General features: G+C 26.4%; 1 protein-coding gene across 2 annotated transcripts in view; it reads left to right on the top strand.

Annotated features, from left to right (window-relative positions):
- Window positions 1–23,802, top strand: part of LOC107456266 (acetyl-CoA acetyltransferase, mitochondrial) — a 61,447-nt gene extending 37,645 nt beyond the window's left edge. For both annotated transcript variants that reach the window (XM_071184688.1, XM_043055574.2), the window contains exons 2-13: window positions 99–123; window positions 1,217–1,334; window positions 3,740–3,835; window positions 6,103–6,203; window positions 8,021–8,113; window positions 10,868–10,918; window positions 16,233–16,334; window positions 18,006–18,150; window positions 19,787–19,900; window positions 20,427–20,491; window positions 21,318–21,475; window positions 23,429–23,802. In XM_071184688.1, the coding sequence (XP_071040789.1) occupies window positions 99–123; window positions 1,217–1,334; window positions 3,740–3,835; window positions 6,103–6,203; window positions 8,021–8,113; window positions 10,868–10,918; window positions 16,233–16,334; window positions 18,006–18,150; window positions 19,787–19,900; window positions 20,427–20,491; window positions 21,318–21,475; window positions 23,429–23,549 (1,189 nt within the window). In that variant the 3' untranslated portion in view covers window positions 23,550–23,802. The remainder of the gene's footprint in view (window positions 1–98; window positions 124–1,216; window positions 1,335–3,739; window positions 3,836–6,102; window positions 6,204–8,020; window positions 8,114–10,867; window positions 10,919–16,232; window positions 16,335–18,005; window positions 18,151–19,786; window positions 19,901–20,426; window positions 20,492–21,317; window positions 21,476–23,428) is intronic.

Here is a 23,802-nt window from a genome sequence, read left to right as displayed (position 1 = left end):
AATTAGCAACTACGAATTGAGTGATTTATAAATACTTTGAGTAATTTATAATTAATTTATCTTTTTTCATTTAAATGTTTCTCATTTTTGTTTTTCAGATTCTTATTTGAAATGGCAAAACAAGTAAGAGACTATTATTTGTCATTTTATACATTCTTAATTTGTTTTTTAATTGATTCAGTGATTATCCCAATTGAAGCTTATCTTTAATTTTTATTTATTTATTTAGTTTATGTATTTTTTTAGTTTATGTATTTTTTTAATTTTGTTTATTTATTTATTTTTTGAAGTGAGGTCATTTGTTCTCAGTTTTATTATAGCAATTATATAAATAAAGCTCTAATTGTTTCTTGACATTTTAAATGAATTTTACAATTTACACTTTTCTTAAAAGCAAATTTAAACTAGATATTTCAAGAAATCATCGATCACATTTATGTATAAATATTCTTGTATGTTTTATTTAAAAATATTAGAACTAAAATTCATACTTGGCAACTCTTTCATTGGTAAATATTTTTCTGTTCACATAATAAATGTGAGTGGAGATAAAAGTAAACTTATAAATAATTATTCATTTTAATTATGCTGCATATAATTTNTCTAATTGTTTCTTGACATTTTAAATGAATTTTACAAATTACACTTCTTAAAAGCAAATTCAAACTAGATATTTCAAGAAATCATCGATCACATTTATGTATAAATATTCTTGTATATTTTATTTAAAAATATTATAACTAAAATTTATACTTGGCATCTCTTTCATTGGTAAATATTTTTTCTATTTGCATAATAAATGTGTGTGGAGATAAAAGTAAACTTATAAATAATTATTCATTTTAATTATGCTGCATATAATTTCTTTAGAATTACATGTTATAAAAATAACAATGATTTAAATTTATAAAGACATTAATTTTTTGAAATGCGTCATTAACGATTTTACTCAAAACATTTTCAGGACTTTTGAGTTGGGGTCGCAATCACCCATGATTAATAATTTTATTGACATATAATTTTGCTTAAAGAAATATTGCCTGGTTTAAAAGATTTATTGTTATATGCTTTGTTTGTGTAGAGGAACGAATAAAAATTAATTATTAGTGTGAAAAAACACTTCTAAGCGTCATCAATTCGTAAATATTTATTATTCAAGCATGTTACCAAGTTTTATTGCAATTTAGTAAGGTTTTTATTTGTCTCTTCAAACTAGGAGGTTGTTATTATTTCTCATGCCAGAACTCCTGTTGGCTCTTTCCGAGGTGGCCTTTCTTCTGTTTCTGCTGTAGAACTGGGCAAATTTGCAATTCAAGGAGCAGTTGCAAGAGCAGGTAAAGAATAAAAAAATTCGATACTAATTACTAATTAATTAAACAATATTTTCCCCCATTTATAATCGTCCAAAATTATAAAAAATATGAGATCTTATTTACACCAATTTATTTGCCAATATAGCTATAGTAGTAAATTTAGTGGAGAGTATATGTTTTTAAGTTCTAAAAAAAATGGTTGAATACGTAATTCTTTAATATAATTATTTTATAAAGGAAGATTTAAGAAAAATGTATGTTATATATATATATAGTGTAGTTATTTCTTATCATTCATAAATTAATGTTGTGAAGCATTACCACATTAAATTATATATTTACATAATAAGAAAAACTCTCTCATATTTATGAAACATATTAATCTTTTTGAAAAAATACTTAATAATTATTAAAATATATATATATATGTAACATAAAAGCTTCAATTAATCTTTTCATGTTATTCCTTTTCTGTAAATCCTTTTCTTAATTTACTATTCAAAACAAAACGCTTTCTCACACTTTTAAATTCACATCCTGTCCTTTGATCTATTTTGAGCTGAAGTATGCATTAGTTAAAAGTAAGGCATTTTGTGGGAATTGCTCAACCTATTTAATAAACCAATTACAATTACTAAGATTTCCTTAAAATGAAACATTTTGCTGATTTACTTTGCAAGATTTGCCCTAACTTATATTGCACAACATTTCTTGACCTCTTTGATAAACGTTCTCTGTCTAATAATTAATAAATAAATTTTGTACCCTCCTTCCCTGCCTAAAACCTGTTTTACTCCTTCTACTTGGCAACAACGTTATATATATATATATATATATATATTTAATACTGCAAACAAACCTCAATATCCCAAACTATGGGAGACACTAAAGACTTCTATAATATCAAAATATTGGGATATTGAATATCCCAATTGGATGACATGTATTTTCTTCAATAATCGTTCAAAATTTCATTAAATCTACTTGTGAGGTGCATGATTTTTATGATGCATACATGATCTTTATTTCAATTATATATTACAGTGAAGCATCGTTTATACGACGCCGAAGGGACCACCGAAAAACGTATAAACGATAACGTCGTGTAATTGATTTTTACTTCTAAAACTGAAACTAACTCTGTTTTCAGTTCATTTTAATGTTTAACGTGTTGATTTACATAAATTTCTAAATTAGACAAAGCAAAACAAACAAACAACCAAAGAAGAAAAATTGCTGTGAGCAATTTGAATATATGTTACCTTTAATTATATTTTCTTGCTATTAGTCTCTACAATGCTTTGAATAGCGAGTTGAACTTACTGCTTTCTATAATACAATTTTAGATTTCTAATCAAGGTCAAATCTAATGGCTGAAGCGCACTTGTGCAATTTGCAGAAAAAAAGAGAGCTTTTACATTTTCCAAAATAATTAGTATCGATGGGTGCGCTGGACATTGTCGATGAATAGCAAAATGTTTCGTTTTTGCCTCTTCATAACATTGTCTAGTTTTTTCAGTCATGTACTAAAAATTACGGTCGTCATCCAAGCATTCTTGTTGGCACCCTTTTCTGTATCATTCATGTTGGCAAATTCCACCCTTTTTTAAAATACACAAGAAAAAATAAAAAATTAAATAAACGTGAACAAAATCTAAAAACCGACGTATAACCGATTCTGTGCGTCGTATAAACGATATATTTTTACATTAAAATTAATAGGAATGATTTGGGACCACACTAAAACGTCGTATAAATGTAAACGTCGTATAAGTGATCGTCGTATAAATGATGCTCCACTGTATATATAATCCATAAATAGAAGAAAATTATATAAAGAGTTAGTTAAAACAATTATATATTATATATAATCCATAAATAGAGCTTATATCTAATGCGCTATCATTTAAAACCTATCCCACAAAGGAAGTATATTATTGATCTAATTATCTCAGAAAATAAGATAATGTGTCTTTAGTAGCTTGGGAAATTGATTAATCCCACATTACTTAGACCTATTAATATTTAAATGTACTGTCCAGAAGGATATAAAAACCATCTTTCCAAGGTCAATTGTCTCTTCTCTATCCACCCACCAGCATGTAATGTTCTCACTTTTGGGCCTATGGCCCTTACTTTAATAAAATTATATTATTTCTCCATGTTCCTGTATTTTTTTCTATAAACACCGGCCACACTACAAATTAACAATGTTAAAATACTTTTAAAGCGATATATTGAATTATGTCTGCAAAAGTCCTCATCCCTTTAATGAAAAGAAGAAAGAGCATTAATTTTGGTTTAAAACTTATGGTATCATTATGTTTTTAAATTTTTTTTCCATAACCATTGATGTGATATATTCAATATGAGATTTGAATGTCTCTTCATTTGTTTATTATTCTTATCTTACTTTTTGATTGCAGGCATAGAAAGTGATGCAATTCAAGAAGTATATATGGGAAATGTGCTCCAAGCTAATCTCGGACAAGCACCTGCAAGACAAGCTTGTATCGCTGCAGGTATGAATCTTTCTGCTCTTTTTACATTTTCCATGTCAATATATTTAAAATATGCAACTGGGAAATACTTGTAGGAAAAAAATTCTTTGTTTAAAATGTACTGATAGAATTAAATAGCCTTGTCATAATTTTGTTATAGTTCTATATGTGATTATAAATTACATATGAAAACTGTGTGTAACCATTTTGTTTTTCTATTTATTTGATTAAATTTTAAAAGTTTTAACCCATTGCTGAAAAAATTAAAATTGTGTATCACTAGAAATCACAAATGTTTAATTGGTAGAAAAAGAATACTAACGGAAAAAAGAAAAAAATTTCCCCCCATTAATTTCTATTAACAGAGTATTCTGAGTAGATAAGTTCTACTGCATTATCGGCATCAAAATGCGATAAAGGTTGCGCAGAGTAGAATTCTCTACCTATGGTAGTATTTTGTATGTTTTCCCCATTACCATTAGCAGGATACTCATTGGTAAAGGAAGTGCATTAATTTCTCTCTTCATTTTCAGATAGATTAAAATCTTGTAAGTTAGGATACTATATGGAACTGAAAATTGAATTAAACATAGTTCTAAAAGAAACCGTCTTCGAAATTTTAGAAAATATGGTTATTAATTAAGTATGAAAAATATTATTGAAGGGAAAATATGGTAGCACATTCCCATACAACTGAGGAGAGGGAAGGGTCAAGACATGAAACCGGTCTTCTAGCCAGATGGCTTATTCGAGCATTGAGCTGGTGAATGCTTTATGGTATGTTTTACTGCAGGCTTTATAAATTGAGCCCTGTATTAACCTGGAGTGCTACAAGGTGTTAATGACTTCAAGCCTAATATTATCCTTTTAAATGTAATCAGTAGCTTATCAAAACGAAAATTTCCATGTATTGGAATTTTTTATTTTATTAATGTAAGTTATGAAAATTGTGTCTTAAGTGAAAAAGCTTTGAGGTTTTTCACTCTCTTTGCTATTTTATACATACCTCAAGTTGTTTTTTCAACAGTTGTCTAAAAAAAAAAGGAAATATAATTATTTGTGCTCATGTGAACGTTTTCTTCTGTAGGTCATCCTAATTTTTTTATCGACTTCTGTTAACGTATATGTTATTAGGGAAAAAGTACTATTGTGTTATTGTTTGTTCTACTGTATTACCATTAAAATATGAAAACAATTCATTCACTTCATTTCAAAGCTCATAATTATTGCTTCTACATTAGTTTTCTTTTAAAGGTCTTTCCTTGTTCCTATTATATTTTATTTTGATTTCTGTTAACATTTGTTTTATTTTATTAGAAAAAAAGTTTTAACTATTTTTTTATGCACTACTATATTATTTTATATTATCTGTACTTTTTATTATCTATTATGATATAAAAGTATAAAAACAATTCACTACTCCATGTAAAGTTTTATTACTATTACTTATGGATGGTGTTTTCTACACTAGGGAACGCTGCAAGCTCGGGACTGCCTAAATTTCCGGGTTACTGTTTCAGTTGTATTTTAAAGCCATTTGGCATCATTGTGTTTTGAGATTCTTGAAAACAATGTATTTGATTCCTTATTACTTATGTTTATAATGCTAACAATACTTGTGTTTACAATACTAAAAGNTTTTCAACAGTTGTCTAAAAAAAAAAGGAAATATAATTATTTGTGCTCATGTGAACGTTTTCTTCTGTAGGTCATCCTAATTTTTTTATCGACTTCTGTTAACGTATATGTTATTAGGGAAAAAGTACTATTGTGTTATTGTTTGTTCTACTGTATTACCATTAAAATATGAAAACAATTCATTCACTTCATTTCAAAGCTCATAATTATTGCTTCTACATTAGTTTTCTTTTAAAGGTCTTTCCTTGTTCCTATTATATTTTATTTCGATTTCTGTTAACATTTGTTTTATTTTATTAGAAAAAAAGTTTAACTGTAATTTTTTGTGCACTACTATATTATTTTATATTATCTGTACTTTTCATTATCTATTATGATATAAAAGTATAAAAAAAATTCACTACTCCATGTAAAGTTTTATAACTATTACTAAGTTTTATAACTATTATTATATGAAATTTTCTTATCTATGCTACTTTTTTCTAAAAATAAATTTCTCTTAACAGGTGTATTATTAAAAAAGAAAAATTAATGTATGATATACTTTATCTTTTATTTTATTACCTTTACGATGTGCAAAAACAGTTAATCTATTACTTGTAAGGTTTTATAGCTATTTCTCTTTTGAAAAAAAAAATTTTTTTTTGCAGGTCTTCTTCCATCTACTACCTGTACAACTGTTAATAAAGTTTGTGCATCTGGTATGAAAGCTATTATGTTAGGAGCTCAAAGTATTATGTTAGGCTTTCAGGTACATTTCGATTATTATCTCTGTTTCATTGTTAAAAACTTTTATTAAATATAACTTAAATTTTTCTATTATATGCCCTATTGTCCAATCTAATAACATGGGTAGGACTGGTTTGTTATGTAAAAAAATGCAAGTCAAAATGTGTTTTCAAATCAGTTAATAACATATTTTTTTCAGCCAACTCTTATTGACTAAGATTAATTGATTTATGTACATATATACATGGTGTCCAACAATTTTGCAACAAACCTTTCGAAAAAATAGGGCACGTCATAAAATTTGCATTACAATTCATGACTCGAAATGTCATTTTACACTACTGTGCTCTGTAGTACACATAGCAGCACTGTGTGGGCATCCTTAGGTATACTCTTCCCATACGTCTAATTCATCAAATTATCATGTATTAAACTTTAGGAATCTGCAATGGTACTCATGGACAAACTTTCCTGTTATAATCAAGGAAATTGGTTCTTGTAATTGTGTCCATGGCGCTGCAAATGCTTTTTTGTTATCCATTATGCATTTTGAGCATCTATTGTAGCCTTTATTCATCTAGTATGCCATTTATTCTCATCATGTTCATCAAAGGTTTTCTTGCACTCTCTTGTGCTCTTTCAGATCTTCTACTTCTCTTTATTGACATTTTTGGTCTAGGTTACCCTTTTTTCAAGCCTTATAGTTTATCTCAACATTTTTTTTGACACTCTGTGAATATGATATGGGTGTCTTTATAAGTTTTTCTTTCATGTTTTCTTCTCTATCAATGTTAACTACATAATTAGTAAGAAGCATGTTTTTAACAAAATATAAAAAAAGTTTTTACTTTTATTTGTTGTATGTATTTTATTTGTTGTTAAACAAAACATGTAAAAGTTTTTTCATGCTAAGTCAGGGTGAGAAATTTCACCTCGCCTGCTTGTTTTTGATGACCAAACATTTAAGTCTGACTTAAGAATGACAAAGTCTAAGAGTCACAAGGACTAGAGTACCAATTGGCAGATGGTACTCTAGTGCTGAAAAACAGCAGTATGCAAATATGAAGCTTCAAAAGTTTAGGAACATTTCTGATAGTTTTCTTATTTCAATGGTATTTTTCTTATTTCAATGATATAGATAATATTGAAATCATTGAGATTTTATGTCAAACTTATATTTTTATTATTTTCTGATAAATATGATTCCCTTTTTCAGTTTATACATTCTTCTATAGTTTTGGTCACCAATAAGTTCTTTTTACTACTCTATTCATTTTTAAAAAAATTTCACACTTTTTGTGAAAATAGGGACTAGCAAAATTTTTAGTCTGACTAGTACCTTCACTGAAATTTCATGGGCTTTCAGTATATTCCCACTTAATTTGCTTTGAAAAAAAGATAACTGCGCTGGCAAGGAGTCATATCTTTCCTTTTATTAATTTCACGGCAAAAGATGTGGGTTTAATGCAGTATAAAAATCGTTTTTCTTATGAAACTACATGAATTTCAATTATTTGATTAACAATATAAGAAATTATTAATTAAATGATTAATAATGTTGAATATATTCTGGTGTTTTAGCAGCAAAAATATTTAATATTTGTATAGTTAAAATAATATATTTTAGACCCTAAAAGGGCCTGATTTTTCCTCTTTTTTTTAATTGATTTGAATATTTTGTTTTCTCCGGATTCACAGGAGAAACCTAATACTTTTCCTCTTTAAAAATAAAATAGTATTAATTATCGATGTTTGCTTTAAGATTTAATTTAATTTTTTATGATGATTATTTTGGTTAATTTTTATTAAAATTTCCTTAAAACTTTGATCCTATTGTAGGATGTTGTCGTCGCAGGTGGAATGGAAAGCATGTCTAATGCTCCTTTTTATTTAAAACGAGGAGAAATACCATATGGTGGAGTAGATTTAAAAGTAAGGAAATACTTTATTCATTATAATACAAATAATAATTTCTTGCCAAAACATAAGTAATGCTTTAAATTATTGCTATTTAAACTTTAATATGATTTATATAGTTTTTAAAATAAGACTTTTAGTAAGGTATCTGTTTTTCTTTTTTAAATTTGAAAGAATATGATCTAACATTTATCTTCATATAAAAGTATTAATATGTGTTATAATTTTGAAAGTAGATAAATTTATTTTCATTGAAATAAATTTGTAACATTTTGTGCAATGAATATTTTTGTGAGATGCAATCACTAATTTGTGTGAGAAGCAAATGATAATACTTACGTATGTAAAAATTTTGAAAATAAATAATTTTATTTTCATAAAAATGAAGTCGTACAATTTGTTAATTAAATACTTTTGCTGGATAAAGTCACTATTAATTATATTAGAAGCTGTAACCTCCAAGATATAAAATCGGCAAAAACTATAAAGAAGAAAAAAAATTAAGCACTGCAAAGCCATGCATAGCTTAGTTTGTACAAATGAGCTAAAATCTTTCTTGCTGTATCCAAATATCCTATGACATCAATCTGTGAATTTTCCCTCTCTATCACATTCGTTTTTACTTTAGTGCCATAATTGAGATACAAAACTGTATAGTCTTTTAGCTATGATATATTGCAAAATATTGTCTTCCAACCTAAAATTTTTGCAATCATTTTTGTTTGTTTATTTTTGCAACAAAAAATGAGTTACCTGTGTTATTTAACTACAATTTTTGATGTTTTCATTTCTAATATAATATTTCCATGTAAATTTTATTTTGGTTATATATTTATATTGTCAGTTATGCATATACTTTATATTGTCAGTTAATCAATTGTGTTAATTAGTGCTTTGATTTACTTATTGCTAGAATGTGATAAGAATCTATATTACAAATCAAGCATATTGAATTGTTTTTATTATTGTATAATGAATCATATTCATTCAACTTATTAGTATCTCATTGGTTCAAATGTTTCTTCAACATAGCAGTAGTGATTCAAGCTCTTGAGGGAGGGTTAACTCCCCCCCCCCATTTTTTTTGTTTAAAATTACTTTCTAAACCATAACATTATGGAAATGTTGCAATTTTTATCATGATCTTGATCTTTTTAAATTATAAAATTTACTTTTGGTTGAGTATTATAGCTTGTAACTAAAAACATCCATTAAAATATGCCAGCTTACTCTACCTGAGTTTATTTGCAATTTGTCTTATAATTTCCTAAATATTAAATTTTTGGGTTTCAACCTTTTTGGGATGCAGTAAAGATTGCAGAAAGCAGATGGTAAGTTGATATTTTTAAGATAATTGCTTGGGTAGATCTCCTCGAAAGATTTTGCTTGAGGACTCATAAGTTGTTATAGATGCCATTACTTTAATACCATATTCCAATATAATTTATATGTAATCAGCTTACTTTATTACTGTATCATGAAAACTTGTTAAATCAGAAACCTAGGTTAACCAAATTCAACTATTTTAGTCTTTTTTTCTCCCTTCAGTTGTTTCTTTTGTTTTAAGATAATGTTTATAAAATATTGCTACCATTTCCTGAGCTATGGCTGTCATTCTAAACTGTAATGCAAGTACTACAATATTTTATAAGCTGGAAAAGTTCACAAATTTATCAAAGCTCTCATCTGCTCATATTTCCTCATAGTGAGGTTTAGCAAAATGTTTTAAAAAAAATTGCGTAAATATTTTTTTTACTTGTACTCTTAAGAATGTTTTTTTTTTAACAGTTTCAATGTTTAATGTTACCTCACCAAAAGTTTTTGGCATGAAATTTTAATTTTAAACATGTAGATTTTAAAAAAAATCATTTAAAAATGATGCTTTATTTAAAATTTTTAAAACTAAACATGGAGTCCCTCTCCCCTACAAAAAGAATTCTAATAATTTATTATATGTATAAATTTTGTGATAAAAACTTATTAAAAAAAATTTTTATTCAAATTTTTTTCTGTAATACCCATTAGTTTAGAATAGCGTAAAACTTAAAAAATCATCACAAAAGAAAAAAAATTTAGACAAGAATAAAAAATTATAAGCGTTTAAAAATATATGAATAGTTTTTAATTTATTAAATTCTCAGAAGGGTGCAAGCCTACCCTCTTGATTGCCTTGTGAACACCCTTAAAACTTAATTCAACTTCTAACAAATGATAAGTGAAAATATTACTTTCATTTGCATAATCTATTTCATTACATTCATTTACATAATTTATTTCTCACTTTTATCCTTTTTAATGTTGCTTTTCTGCCTTGAAAAGGACCTACAAATTTTAAAGATAATTAACTGGAGAACATTGGCTAAGGGAAGAATGTCTTGGCATAGGCTTGTTGAGAAGGCCAAGGCCCATCCTGGACTGTCGTGCCAATGAGAAGAAGAAGAAGAATGTTGCTTTTATCTACTAACTATTTTTCGTCTCTTATTTATATTCTCCATTTTAATGAATTATATTGCAATTTTTATGAATAATTCTATTTACCTATTGATATTTTGCGTACTATTATTTTATTAGTGTTTCTGTATTAACTATAAATGTGTTGTTTATAGACTAATTTATTTCTAATTATTATAATTATTTTTAACTGAATAAAGTACTATTATATTATGCTTAAAATGTTGTTAGAGAACTGTTTATTTATTGATATGCTTCGTTCATGCCAATGTTAAAAAGCTTATTTTTAAGACTAAATTAATTTCTTATATCTTAAAGGATGGAGTGGTACATGATGGCCTAACTGATGCTTATGGTAATGGTCATATGGTAAATATATGCTGTTTTTATTTATTAGTTTATTATTATTTAAGAAAAAATTTTCAAGCTCTTTCATCGAGGAAAAAAGTAAGCCACAATTTCAGTACTTGAGCAAAATTTTAATTTTAAACCATATTCATACTATGCTCTTGAAAGAATGTGTATAGGTTTTAAAACAGACATGTAACTTAGAAAAAAAAATCGCCAAGTTGGTAAGATTTTATGTTGTAAAAGAAAATAATTAAATTCAATAAATAATTCTAAATTTTTGCATATTTTTATGATGTAACTTTTTAAACATAAAATTAGATCACAAATGCTTTTCACTTTTCTTAAACCTCTGCTGACTCTTTTCCGGGATTGTTATGACTCCCAACTCGAAAAAACTCACCTGAGAAAAGCCTAGTGGGTCTTTTATAATTGCATTTTATTATTAAGAAATCAGCTGTATACAAATGTATAATAAAATAACTATACAAACTACATACATTTAAATTTATATTATATCTTTTATTTCTATACTCTGTACTTTAAAATTTTTAATTAACTTTTTTAAAAACATGTATTATTGTATATAATGTATTAAGGTATTCTCTCAAAAATTTGAAATTCTAATTCACAGTACAATTGAAACTGTTTTAACAAGATACAATGTAAAATATTATAATAGTCAAAATTCAATGATATGGAAACATATAATTAATTTATAAAAATACATTGTAAATGCTATTTCCTGTGAGTCTTGTCACGTACAGTTTCAAATAATATTTTTAAAATATAGCACCTTTTATCTGGTGAAATACATCCTCTAGAACTTTTGTTCTGATGTAAAAGACTAGAGCTTATTCTAGAAGCTCTCTTTCACTGTGCATAATACAGAGTACAATAGCAAATAACACAGTTGAAAAAATAATGCAATGCACCATTGCATAAATACCTTTTTCAAGTTGAAAATTTACTTTGAAAGTCGATGTCTTTCATTTGAATTAAAATAAATAATTATTTTTTTTCTCTTTAATATTTAGCAGTTATTTTTTAAATCTATTCTGAAACAGGATAGGTAAATCCTACAAATGTAATTAAAACCTATTACTCTCACTAGCAATATTATAGTTAATTTATCAATGTAAATGACATTGATAATAAAATGTGATAATAATAACATGCATTAATAATTAAGGTTCATTAGTAGCTTAATCGTTTATAAAATTAGTGATATTAATACAAGAAGACTTACTCTAAGACTATAAAAAATAAAATAAATTTCAAAAAATTCAATTATATTTGAAAAAATCCAATTAAACTCTTAAAAAAAACTGAAAATCTTGTAGAAGGGTTTTTTTTTGTTGTTGTTGAAAGAAACACAGGTTTTAGGCAACCTTGTTCTTTGCACCATTTTTATAATCAACATACGAGACCCTGATTAATGATGGAAAAAGCTTAACCTAACTGTCATGAGTACTTAATGCAAGCTTTGCTGCAGTTATAAAAACTGCTTATCATGGACTAAAAAAGCCTTAATTCATATGAAGACACACTTTCAAAGAATAGTATTAAATCAGTTTTTATTAATTCTGATGTGTTAAAGTTGTTTAGATTAAGTATTAAGTTTTAAGCATTTATTTTACTTGACAATTTTACTAGTTAAAAATTTTCTTACTTAATGATTTTTGATTTTAACCAATTAAAAAGATTGTAGCTTTTAGTGCATGTTCTTTTTTCGCTCTAACTATGTTTTAAACCTATTTGGCTTAAGAATGAAAATAAATCATTCATATGTTCATACATGAAAATGTATCATTTCTTCATACAACACAAGTCATATAATTTACACTAACTATTTATAATATGATTTATACTCATTTTGATTATTTATTATATTCATTTACAGCACATCTAAGTGAAGTGCTTTGAGATGAAATTATTTCTGAAATTGCTAGAATGATTATTATTAAAAGCAGTGTTATTTTTTGTTAGCTGAAGCAATGCCAAAAAATTAAATTAGGTTCCTTTAACTTCCTACTTGACTATTAGTGATGGGGTAAAAATTTCTTTAATGTATTAAACTTTATGCATATAAATTTTAATTGTTCAAGCCTTTTTCTCTTTCTTTTCCTGCACTTTAAAATATTAAAATTCATAACTTGATTCAGTAATTTATAACTTTAATTGCTCAGAAAGATCTATGTTTNTGGCGGGGACCTATGTTTCTACATAATGTATGCAAGCTTAAGATTGAGAAAATAAAATTCATAACTTGATTCAGTAATTTATAACTTTAATTGCTCAGAAAGATCTATGTTTCTACATAATGTATGCAAGCTTAAGATTGAGAAAATAAAATTCATAATAATAAGCAATCAATGCTATAGCAAAATTATAAATAACCATTTTAATGCTATTTTTATGATTGAAATATAAAACTTGCAAAGAGAAAATATCTTTCCAAAATATTTTTAAAAATAAAATAGAATAAGAGGTTGAAAATTCAAAATTTTAAGGAAAGTTTGTCTTTACTTTTTCCACCTGCTCGAAATTAAATTACGCCACAACAAATCAATCTATTTTATTCTCTTGATTTGACATCATACTTCCAGTATTTTCAGTTTTTTATTGTTATTACGAGTGTATTCAGTGTCATTATTATTTTTTACCCTTTTTTTATAATATTATTTTTAGAAATTTTATTTTAAAATAAGTAATAAATCTTAATCTTAAAAAATGTTGGTGCAATGAATGTATTGTTAGTTACCAATTTAAGAGAAAATGTGTTGTACATGTCAAAACAGTAGGGACTATTAGTACAGTAGAGAACCATTTATCCGGTATCCAGATAACCGGGAAACCAGAAAACCGGGAAAAATTTTGTTCGATTTTCCCGCCATTTTAAACTAGAACGAAAAAAGCGGAAATTGGACTCATCCTTGAGCTTTAGTAGAGGAAAATGTAAGGAAGGGGGAAAAAATTTTCCCCGTTTACCCAGAGAAACGTCATTTCCTCCGTGACCTTGAAAGCAGGGAAGGGAGGAATGTTTTTTTTTCTTTCCTTTNATTGGGTTTGTTTTACATGATATTACTCATGGGCTGCAATAGTGGCACAACTCAAAAAACACGTGTTTTGGACTAAGAACAGGTGTAAATATGAAAATACACATTCTTTTCAGCCAATAGTACAACTCATAATTCAACTTGAAGGTAATATTCGTTTAATCAAACTAGAGCATTTTTTATGCATTTTCCTTAGCAATGAAAACTTTAAACCCACTTATCTCAAAACATGATTTTTTGAGTTGTGCTGCTATTGCAACCCATGAGCGATATAGTTAATTAAAATCTTAAAACTTATGGTTTTATTTCCAATAAAATAATATTTTCTTAGCATGTAATTGTAAATTGCAATTTTAAGGTATAATAAAAAATTTTATAAGTGTGATATAAAAATTTAATTAATCCACATATTATGAGATTAAAATCAGTTATATTTCTTAACAAATTGCAATAAAATTAGTTAATTAAAAAATAAGTTAAAAATTTTAAATTCTAATTATGTGAATTTTTTTCCTGTAATTACCATAAGAAAATGAGTGATATTCATAATCGGTAATAATTATTTTGTTCAAAATATATACCATGGCAGTTTTTGTTTTTCTCTGAATAAATAGGTTAAAAGCCGAAAGTAATGAAACTATTCTTTAAAAGGCTTAAAAGTTAAATTAGTTTTATGTAGTATTAATGTATGCGGTCAACTAGCAACACTTACTGTTGCCAAGGCCAGAAATATAAATAGCAACCCTCGTAGCTTAATTATTTATGAAATTAAGGATATTAATGCAGGAAGACTTACTCTGAGACTATTAAGAAAAAAATAAATTTTGAAAAATTCAATTACGTTTGAAAAAATCCAATTTAAACCCTGAAAAAAAACTGAAAATTTAGTGGAAGGGTTTTTTTTTCTTAAAAAACACAGGTTTTTTGCAACCTTGTTCTTTGCACCATTTTTATAATCAAAATACAAGACCCTGATTAACAATGGAAAAAGCTTAACTTAACTGTTATCAGTACTTAATACCAGCTTTGCTGCAGTTATAAAAATTGCTTATTATTGCCTAAAAAAGTCTTAATTCATGTGAAGGCAGAACTTTCAAAGAATAGTATTAAATCAGTTTTTAATTGTTTTAATTCTGATGTGTTAAAATTGTTTAACATTTATTTTAGTGCATGTTCTTTTTTTTTGTTGCCCTAATTATATTTTAAACCTATTTGGCTTAAGAATGGAGACATGTCATTCATATGTTCATACATGAAAATGTATCATTTCTTCATACAACACAAGTCATATTATTTACACTAACCATTTATAATATGAAATTCATTTTGATTATTTATTATGTATATTCATTTACAGTACATCTAGATACATACTTTGTGATGAAATTATTTCTGAAATTGCTAAAATGATTATTATTAAAAGCAGTGTTATTTTTTGTTAGCTGTAATAATACCAAGAGTTAAATTAGGTTCCTTTAACTTCCTACTTGACTATTAGTGTAGGGATAAAAAATATCCTTAATTAATTAAACTTTATGCATATAAATTTTAACTGTGCAAGCCTTATTCTCTTTCTTTCCCTGCACATTAAAATATTAAAATTCATAACTTGATTCAGTAATTTCAAACTTTATTTGCTCAGAAAGATTTCGTTTCTACATAATGTATGCAAACTTATGGTTGAGAAAATGAAACTCTTAATAATAAGCAAGCAAAGCTATAGCAAAATTATAAATAGCCATTTTAATACTATTTTTATGAGTGAAATATAAAACTTGCAAAATAAAATAGAATAAGAGGTTTTGAAAAATAAAATAGAATAAGAGGTTGAAAATTCAAAATTTTAAGGAAAGTTTGTTTTTACTTTTTCCGCCTGCTCAAAATTAAATTATGCCACAGCAAATCAATCTATTTTATTCTCTTGATTTGTTATGATACTTACAGTATTGCCAGTTTTTTTATTGCTATTACGTGTGTATTCAGTGTCATTATTATTTTTTATCCTTTAAAAGCATTTAATTATAAAATCTTAATCTTAAAAAATTTTGGTGCTAGAAATGTATTGTTAGTTACCAATTTAAGGGAAAAGGTGTTGTATGTGTCAAAACTGTCGGAACTATTAGTGTACTATTTAAGATTTATTTTCTTTATTGCTAAAAGTATGTTCTATCATAAAAAATAATATTGCATGCTTTACAATTTATATATTTAACATAATTAATTATGTATTAATGTTATTTGTACTATTCCTTTTCAAACATGAAATATTCTTTCAGGGTGAATGTGCTGAGCTTATAGCTCGAAAATTTGACTTTTCCCGTAAAGATCAAGACAATTATGCTATTGAAAGTTATAAACGAACAATTAAAGCAGATGAAGTATGATTATTGTTAAAGATTTGTTGTAACAATCTTTTTAAATTTAATCAGTTTCTAAAAAAAAGTGAATTGTTCATATGTATTTAATATTTTATGTATGAGCTCATGTTTGTTGTATGTTATTTTTAGTTATAATAGTAAGTTAGGCATAATATTGAAGCTGTGCTGCATGTGTGTAGCAGTCACCTTTACTCGATTTTATCACCTTCTTCTGATATCTTCAAAAATTCTTGTTTGCTTACATTTTAGAAAGTTTCCAAAAATTGTAAAAGTGCTTGAAAAATACCTTTTAGGAATTAAGAAAGCTTTTTTACTCAGCGTATTGTTTCCTTGAGAATTAAAATGCATAATACAAATAAATAACGAAGCCTGTTTAATTTTCGAATTAAGTTGAAACTTTTTATTTGAATTTAATATTTTTTACTAAAAGTTTGCTGCTTTTAAACCAATTAAATCTTTATTATTATTATTCTTTGCCTATAACTTATTAAAAATTATTTACCTTTGAGAAAAATAAGTTATCTCCACTACTATCTATGTTTAATATTATTTATAATTGCTATAAGTGTAGTAAAAAAAAATCATTTTCAAGTCTATTTATTGTTAATATCTTGTTATGACTACACATATTTCACTCTAAGGTACTTAAGTAACACTTTCATTGATTTTATTGCTCATCATATTTCCTGGAAACTAATATTAAACCTTTAAGGGGAATTTAATTTTGTATTAAATCAATTCCAATTTATTTATTTATTTTTTAATAATTTTTTTAAAGAAAGTGGATTAGGTGTAAGGAAAATTTCATTAAAATTTGGTGTAGGGAAAAAATCTCAAAATACATGGTTAGAGATTCAATAAAATTTATGCTTAGGAATTTATTTTGATTGGGTTTGTTTTACATGATATTACTCATGGGCTGCAATAGTGGCACAACTCAAAAAACACGTGTTTTGGACTAAGAACAGGTGTAAATATGAAAATACACATTCTTTTCAGCCAATAGTACAACTCATAATTCAACTTGAAGGTAATATTCGTTTAATCAAACTAGAGCATTTTTTATGCATTTTCCTTAGCAATGAAAACTTTAAACCCACTTATCTCAAAACATGATTTTTTGAGTTGTGCTGCTATTGCAACCCATGAGCGATATAGTTAATTAAAATCTTAAAACTTATGGTTTTATTTCCAATAAAATAATATTTTCTTAGCATGTAATTGTAAATTGCAATTTTAAGGTATAATAAAAAATTTTATAAGTGTGATATAAAAATTTAATTAATCCACATATTATGAGATTAAAATCAGTTATATTTCTTAACAAATTGCAATAAAATTAGTTAATTAAAAAATAAGTTAAAAATTTTAAATTCTAATTATGTGAATTTTTTTCCTGTAATTACCATAAGAAAATGAGTGATATTCATAATCGGTAATAATTATTTTGTTCAAAATATATACCATGGCAGTTTTTGTTTTTCTCTGAATAAATAGGTTAAAAGCCGAAAGTAATGAAACTATTCTTTAAAAGGCTTAAAAGTTAAATTAGTTTTATGTAGTATTAATGTATGCATATAAAAAGTGAATCATGCAAACTTATGGGAATAGTCTTAAAATATTATAAAATAAAAAAAAAAATTTTATTGATTTTTTATAATTTTTTCCTAGCTAGGTGTGCTAAAAAGGGAAATAGTGCCGGTCACTATTCCAGGAAAAAGAGGTGCAGCTAGTACAGTAGTGGAAGAAGATGAGGAACATAAACGAGTTGATTTTGGAAAACTTCCAACAATTAGGCCTGTTTTTTCGAAAGATGGTAAAATATTTTTTTTTGTCTACAGTTTAACCTTTAATAAATTTTGATCCAACAATTAGATTTCCACATACGAAAATTAAATCTTTATATTTTGAGTTATAAAATCAGACACCAAAACGTACTTTTCTCTGAATAATGAAACCTTCTTTTCACTGTATTATGATTCCTGACCTCTAAGATATAAGGGGTAACTGCAATCTGGGATATATGGTTCTAATAGTTTGATCTCGGGAGTGATCGAAAGTTTGATCCAGTCCTAATAAAAATCCAATAATTAGATCAAGAGTTATTAGTTTTTAATTGATATTTTGTTTCATTCTCTTCTGGATAAATACAATTGTTAATATCTTTTCTCCCTAATCTTCACTTGAGGGTGGAAATCAATTATATTTTTAGAGGTTCTCTCTATTTCCGCTTAAGCTTAAATCATTTACATGAAATATTTTTAACAAAATAGTCATTATTTATTCTCTACCAGCAATGCATTTTGAGTGACGAAGGCCAAGAAAATATCTTTGCACCAATTTATAGCCAAATAAGTGATTCCTTACTCATCTTGTTGAAGTGATTCATAATGTATGACTTGCCACTAACTTTTATGATGTTATAGCAGAAGGATGTGCACAGTTTGGGGGAGCACATTACTTGTAAACTGCACATTCCTTTCTGCTTTAAAAATTCAACACTGTATTGATAAAATAATTATTTTGTCATATAACCATCAAATAACAATAAAACCCATTTTATTAAATCTGGAATTCTTGATTTAGGTATAAAAATAGGATTTCAAATATATAGTGACTTTCTTGTCTTTTTGATTATTTCCTGACTTAGATACAAATGCAATTTTAGTATAATATGAACAACTCCTTAAAAAAAGAAAGTGTCTTAAAATGTGACGTACATTGAAGAAAATTATTTTATGACTTTTATATAAGTGTAGTTCTAGTATAATAATATGGACAACTCTTTAAAACAAAAAATTCATCAAAACTGTGAGGTACAGAGGGTGAACAAAATAATGGAAACACCTCTATACTAATACATTTTTTCATATTTCTCAAGAAATAATTGATGAATCATTTTATAACTTCTGAAGTGTTTTGATCATGCGAACTCTCATACTTCTCATTGAAGTTCAAAGTTTTTAGAAATTTGAGGGGCCAACAATAAATTACAAAGGGAAAATAGTGTTTTAATAAACACTCTATGCCAAAAAATGTTGGAATAAATTTGTAACTTGTAACAATTATTTTGGTTATTACATGCAATAATTGCACAAAATTTAAGGTTAGGTTACTATAAATATATTACAGCCCTTGAAAATCCAATTTTTTTCCTTGGCCTTCATTCAAAAGCATTTATGCACCCCCTAATGAGGTTTTTAAAAGTAATATTTTTAAAAACTTAAATTTTACCTATGTCCTTCAAATCAAATAAATGCTTGACCTCTCCAAATAGGCTCAACCAATAGGTTCAATAATTTTATATACAGATTGCCTTTAACTAACTCATTAATGAAATCTAACTAGGAGGTGTTTTAAAACTTTTTAATTACTTTAGTCAAAAAATTAAAATGATATTGCTTAAAAAGAACAAACTTTAAAATTGATTAAACAGTTTTGTTTTATTTCAGGTACCATTACAGCTGCCAATGCAAGCTCTTTAAGTGATGGGGCAAGTGCTTGTGTAATGACTTCAAGGGCTAAAGCAGAGTCTTTAAATGCAAAGCCTATTGCAAGAATTATTGGTAAGCTACAGTAAAATTTGTCTTTGCTGTAAGTTCTAGTAAATTAAATTAACAAGAATTTTTTGTGAATTTGAAACATGGTAATAAATGTTCTAATTCATAAAAAAATATGGACCTTTTACTGAAGACAGTTGCTTCTTGACGAAAGTTATTTAAAAATTGTGATTTTGAACTCTTATTTAATTGTACCTTTTCTATTCTGACCATTACCTACTCAAATGAAGGGTCATATGAATTTGAAGCAATATTAAAAAATTTATTAACAACACTTAAATGTTTTTGATTGCAGGTCTGTAAATAAATCCAAAAATTGTTGAAGAAAAATCTATTATTCTTTATTTAATAATCTTCAACATAAGTTTTTTTTTCAAAATTTCTTATTTAGACTATAAAAATACTTTATATGAATTGAACTTTTAGCTGTAGTTTTGAAAATTCAAGTAAATTCATAAATAGAATATTTTTTTATTCTGATTTTATGTTATGAATTTTTTTTATTTAATATTTCGTTAAATTTCTATTCTAGCCTTTGCTGATGCTGCTGTTGACCCCCAAGATTTTCCGATAGCTCCTGCATATGCCATCCCAAAAGTAAGTTGAAAAGTATGATACTGACAAGGAATTTATATTTTTAGTTCAGAAATTTATCCAACTGTCATGAACTTTTAATTTTATATGTTTTAATATATGTGTACATACTTTCTCTATACCCACTATTACCAAATGTTACTACCTACTAGTGGACCACTCAAGCTTTCATTGTACAGATACTTCGAATGGGAAATTTATAAAGTTCAAATTCACATCATTAATCAAAATGCCCTCAACATAATAAATATTATTTTTAACATAATAAATAAATTTTGATTAAATATTTGATAAAATTCTCTTGCCAGTGGCAAAAGTTGACTAGTCTGTTATCCTAAATATGTAAAAAATTTAGTTTTTTTTAGCATTAAATATTGCTTGTTGCCGCTTTTATGTACACTTAAATTTAGGATACTCTTAAAATTCCCCACTACTAAACTAAATCTTTACAGGGATGCCGCAGAACAGGGAAATCGGGAGAGCAGGGAATTTTATCAATCTAGAAAAATTAGTGAATTAAATCAAAATTCCTAATAAGTCAGGGAAAATGAACTAATTTGAGGTATACACCAAAATTTGTCTTGTATTAATTATTTAAAAAAAAATATTTATTTCCAATTCTAATTGCAATTATAAGTGTTTTGTAATCTATTTTATGTTTAAAAATAATGCATGATTGAAAAATTAATAATAAAATTTCACACTCAAATCGGGGAAATTTAGATAAAATCAAACAGGGAATTTTGTTTTTCCTGTGGCGACCTTTATAATGCAAAGAATTTATTTCATTCTTAAAAACTCATGTGTATTATTTTTATGAATATCGTAGGTACTTAGAATGGCAAACGTTGAAAAGAACGATATTGATTGCTGGGAAATCAATGAAGCTTTTAGTATAGCTGGTCTGGCTAACATCAAGATGTTGAATTTAAATCCTGAGAAGGTTAATATTTATGGTGGTGCTGTTAGTTTAGGACATCCTCTTGGGTAAGATTTTGGTTTATTTATTTTTCATCTGTATATTAATGGTATTGAGATGTGGTTCCCAAATGGTGTTCCGCAGAACCCTGGCACTTCGTGGAAGGGTCACAGGCGTCCCGAGATTTTAAATGTTTTTAATCAGTAATGACTAGAGCCCGGATCTTGACGACCTAAAAAATCTCAATTAATGTCCTTAAAAAGTGCGAAAAATGCCTTATGACATGACTAAAATAAAGTAAAAATATTGAACTAAAACAATGTTTTACTCATTAAAATTATTATGAGTCATTTCAAAAAATATAAAGCAAAGCAATACTTGTTCATTAAAGTTTGAAAAATATGTTTTATATCCTAAAATAACAAAAAAAGGAAAATATATTGACTCCAAAACATTTTCATTTTGTAAAAAAACTTTAATAAATAGAACAACTTCCATCTCATAATATTACTAAATATCAGAATTACGTTGGATTATAAAATTTTCTTTGATATTTTGAAATGTCAACGAGCGTTTCTTGTCTGAAAGTCAATTTTTATTATACCTGGAGATGCTTCTTTCAACGTCTACTGATGTTATTGGTGTGTACTTGAAAAAGACGGTCTCACTTACTGACAATTATTCTTCAATTTGAAAAGATGTTGCTTCACCTGTTAATATCCTAGAGATTTTCTTCATTGTTTGGAAGCCAGTGTAATAATAAAAAATTATAATAAAATAAAAATTGGAAATAATTAACAAAAAATTAAAAAAATGCTTTAAAATGCAAAATACGCCGAGAAATTTAAAGAAAAATGCCCTATAAATCTAAAAAAATGCTCTAAAGGACAAAGAATGTCTAAAAATGCAAAAGTCATCAAAATCCAGGCCTTAGTAATGACTTTTGTAACTTGTAATTATATTTATATCAAAGCAATAAACCATAATTTCTTTAATAGTTTGGTTATTTTAATGAAATTATTTAAGTAAAAAAAGAAAGAGCATAATTTATAAAAAATTGCATCAGTATTTCTTGTATGACTTTTAAGTTCAAAATCTAATGGCCAAATTCAAGAATAACGAATTATGTTTCTCTGATAACTGTCCTCAACAATTATATGAGTTCTTTTTCAAAAACTATAATTAAGCTTATATTCAGCTTATTTTAACTTATGTATGCTCCAAAAACAAATTCAGAGCTTGGATAGATACCACTTCAGGCCTGCAAATTCAATTGATTAACTTGAAACCTATTATTTTGACGTTTTATTGATAAAACGATTATATAAAATTTTTGGTTTAATTAAATATCAAAATAATTACTAGTCATTCTTTGGTTAATACGTTTAAGGCTGCTAATAAATTTTATTTATATATTTGGGGTTAAAGAAAAAGATGCACGATTATTTAGAGTACTGTAGCCGTAAAAATTGAGAATCGCTGATATAGAGTAATCCACACATCATTAAAATTATAAGTTAAGTTTCTTACTAACTCCATCGCCTCTTCAGCTTTCTTCTCATTAGCCAACTCTTGAACTATTTATAATTAATGTGTCGTAGACGAGTTTTTTATTCTGTATGCGGATGTAATGCATGTTTAAGAAAATGAATGTAGCTCGAAATGGGTTTTTAAGAAAATGGACACAGCTTAAAATACATGTTTAAGAAAACAGTCACAGCAATTAAGGCACCTATTCTATGTTTAACAACTAAATTTAAATAGTGATGAGTTAAATGACCTCAATCTGAATCACATTACATTCTATTTTAGCTCTTTATTCATAATGACTATGGAACGAATACAGTAAAATACTTTCCAAAAGTTTGTTAACTTTTATTAATACACTTTTAATTTAAATGGGTATGAAGTCCTGCTATCGCAATTTCAGGTCTATGGCTATTTTCACCCAGCCTTCTATCTACATTAACTAAAAAATTCATAATTACTTCTTTTGATAAAAACATGGTTTATTATTTCAGTATGTCTGGAGCTCGAATTGTTGGTCGTCTCATAGAGTGCCTTTCTCCAAATCAAAAAGGAATAGCTGCTGTTTGTAATGGTGGTGGGGGTGCTTCAGCTTTGTTATTGGAAAAGCTTTAGTGTTTGCTGTTATCAATGTTTTTAATGACCTTTTGCAATATATAGTGCATTATTTGAAATATCATTTAGATTTTGTTAATTTAAAATCAGTATTTGTTTTATTATAAAATCATATTTCAATGTAGATATTATGCTCTATCTATATTTTTAAAATATTTATTACCATACCAGTGCATTATTTAAAATGTTACTTAGTGTTTTTGTTCCCGTTTAAAATCAATATATTTTTATAATAAAATCATTTTTTGTTAAA

This window comes from Parasteatoda tepidariorum, chromosome 8, assembly GCF_043381705.1.
Source record: "Parasteatoda tepidariorum isolate YZ-2023 chromosome 8, CAS_Ptep_4.0, whole genome shotgun sequence".
Classification (NCBI taxonomy): domain Eukaryota; kingdom Metazoa; phylum Arthropoda; class Arachnida; order Araneae; family Theridiidae; genus Parasteatoda; species Parasteatoda tepidariorum.
Note: the sequence above shows the minus strand (reverse complement) of the source record. Positions and strands in the feature narration are given on the sequence as shown.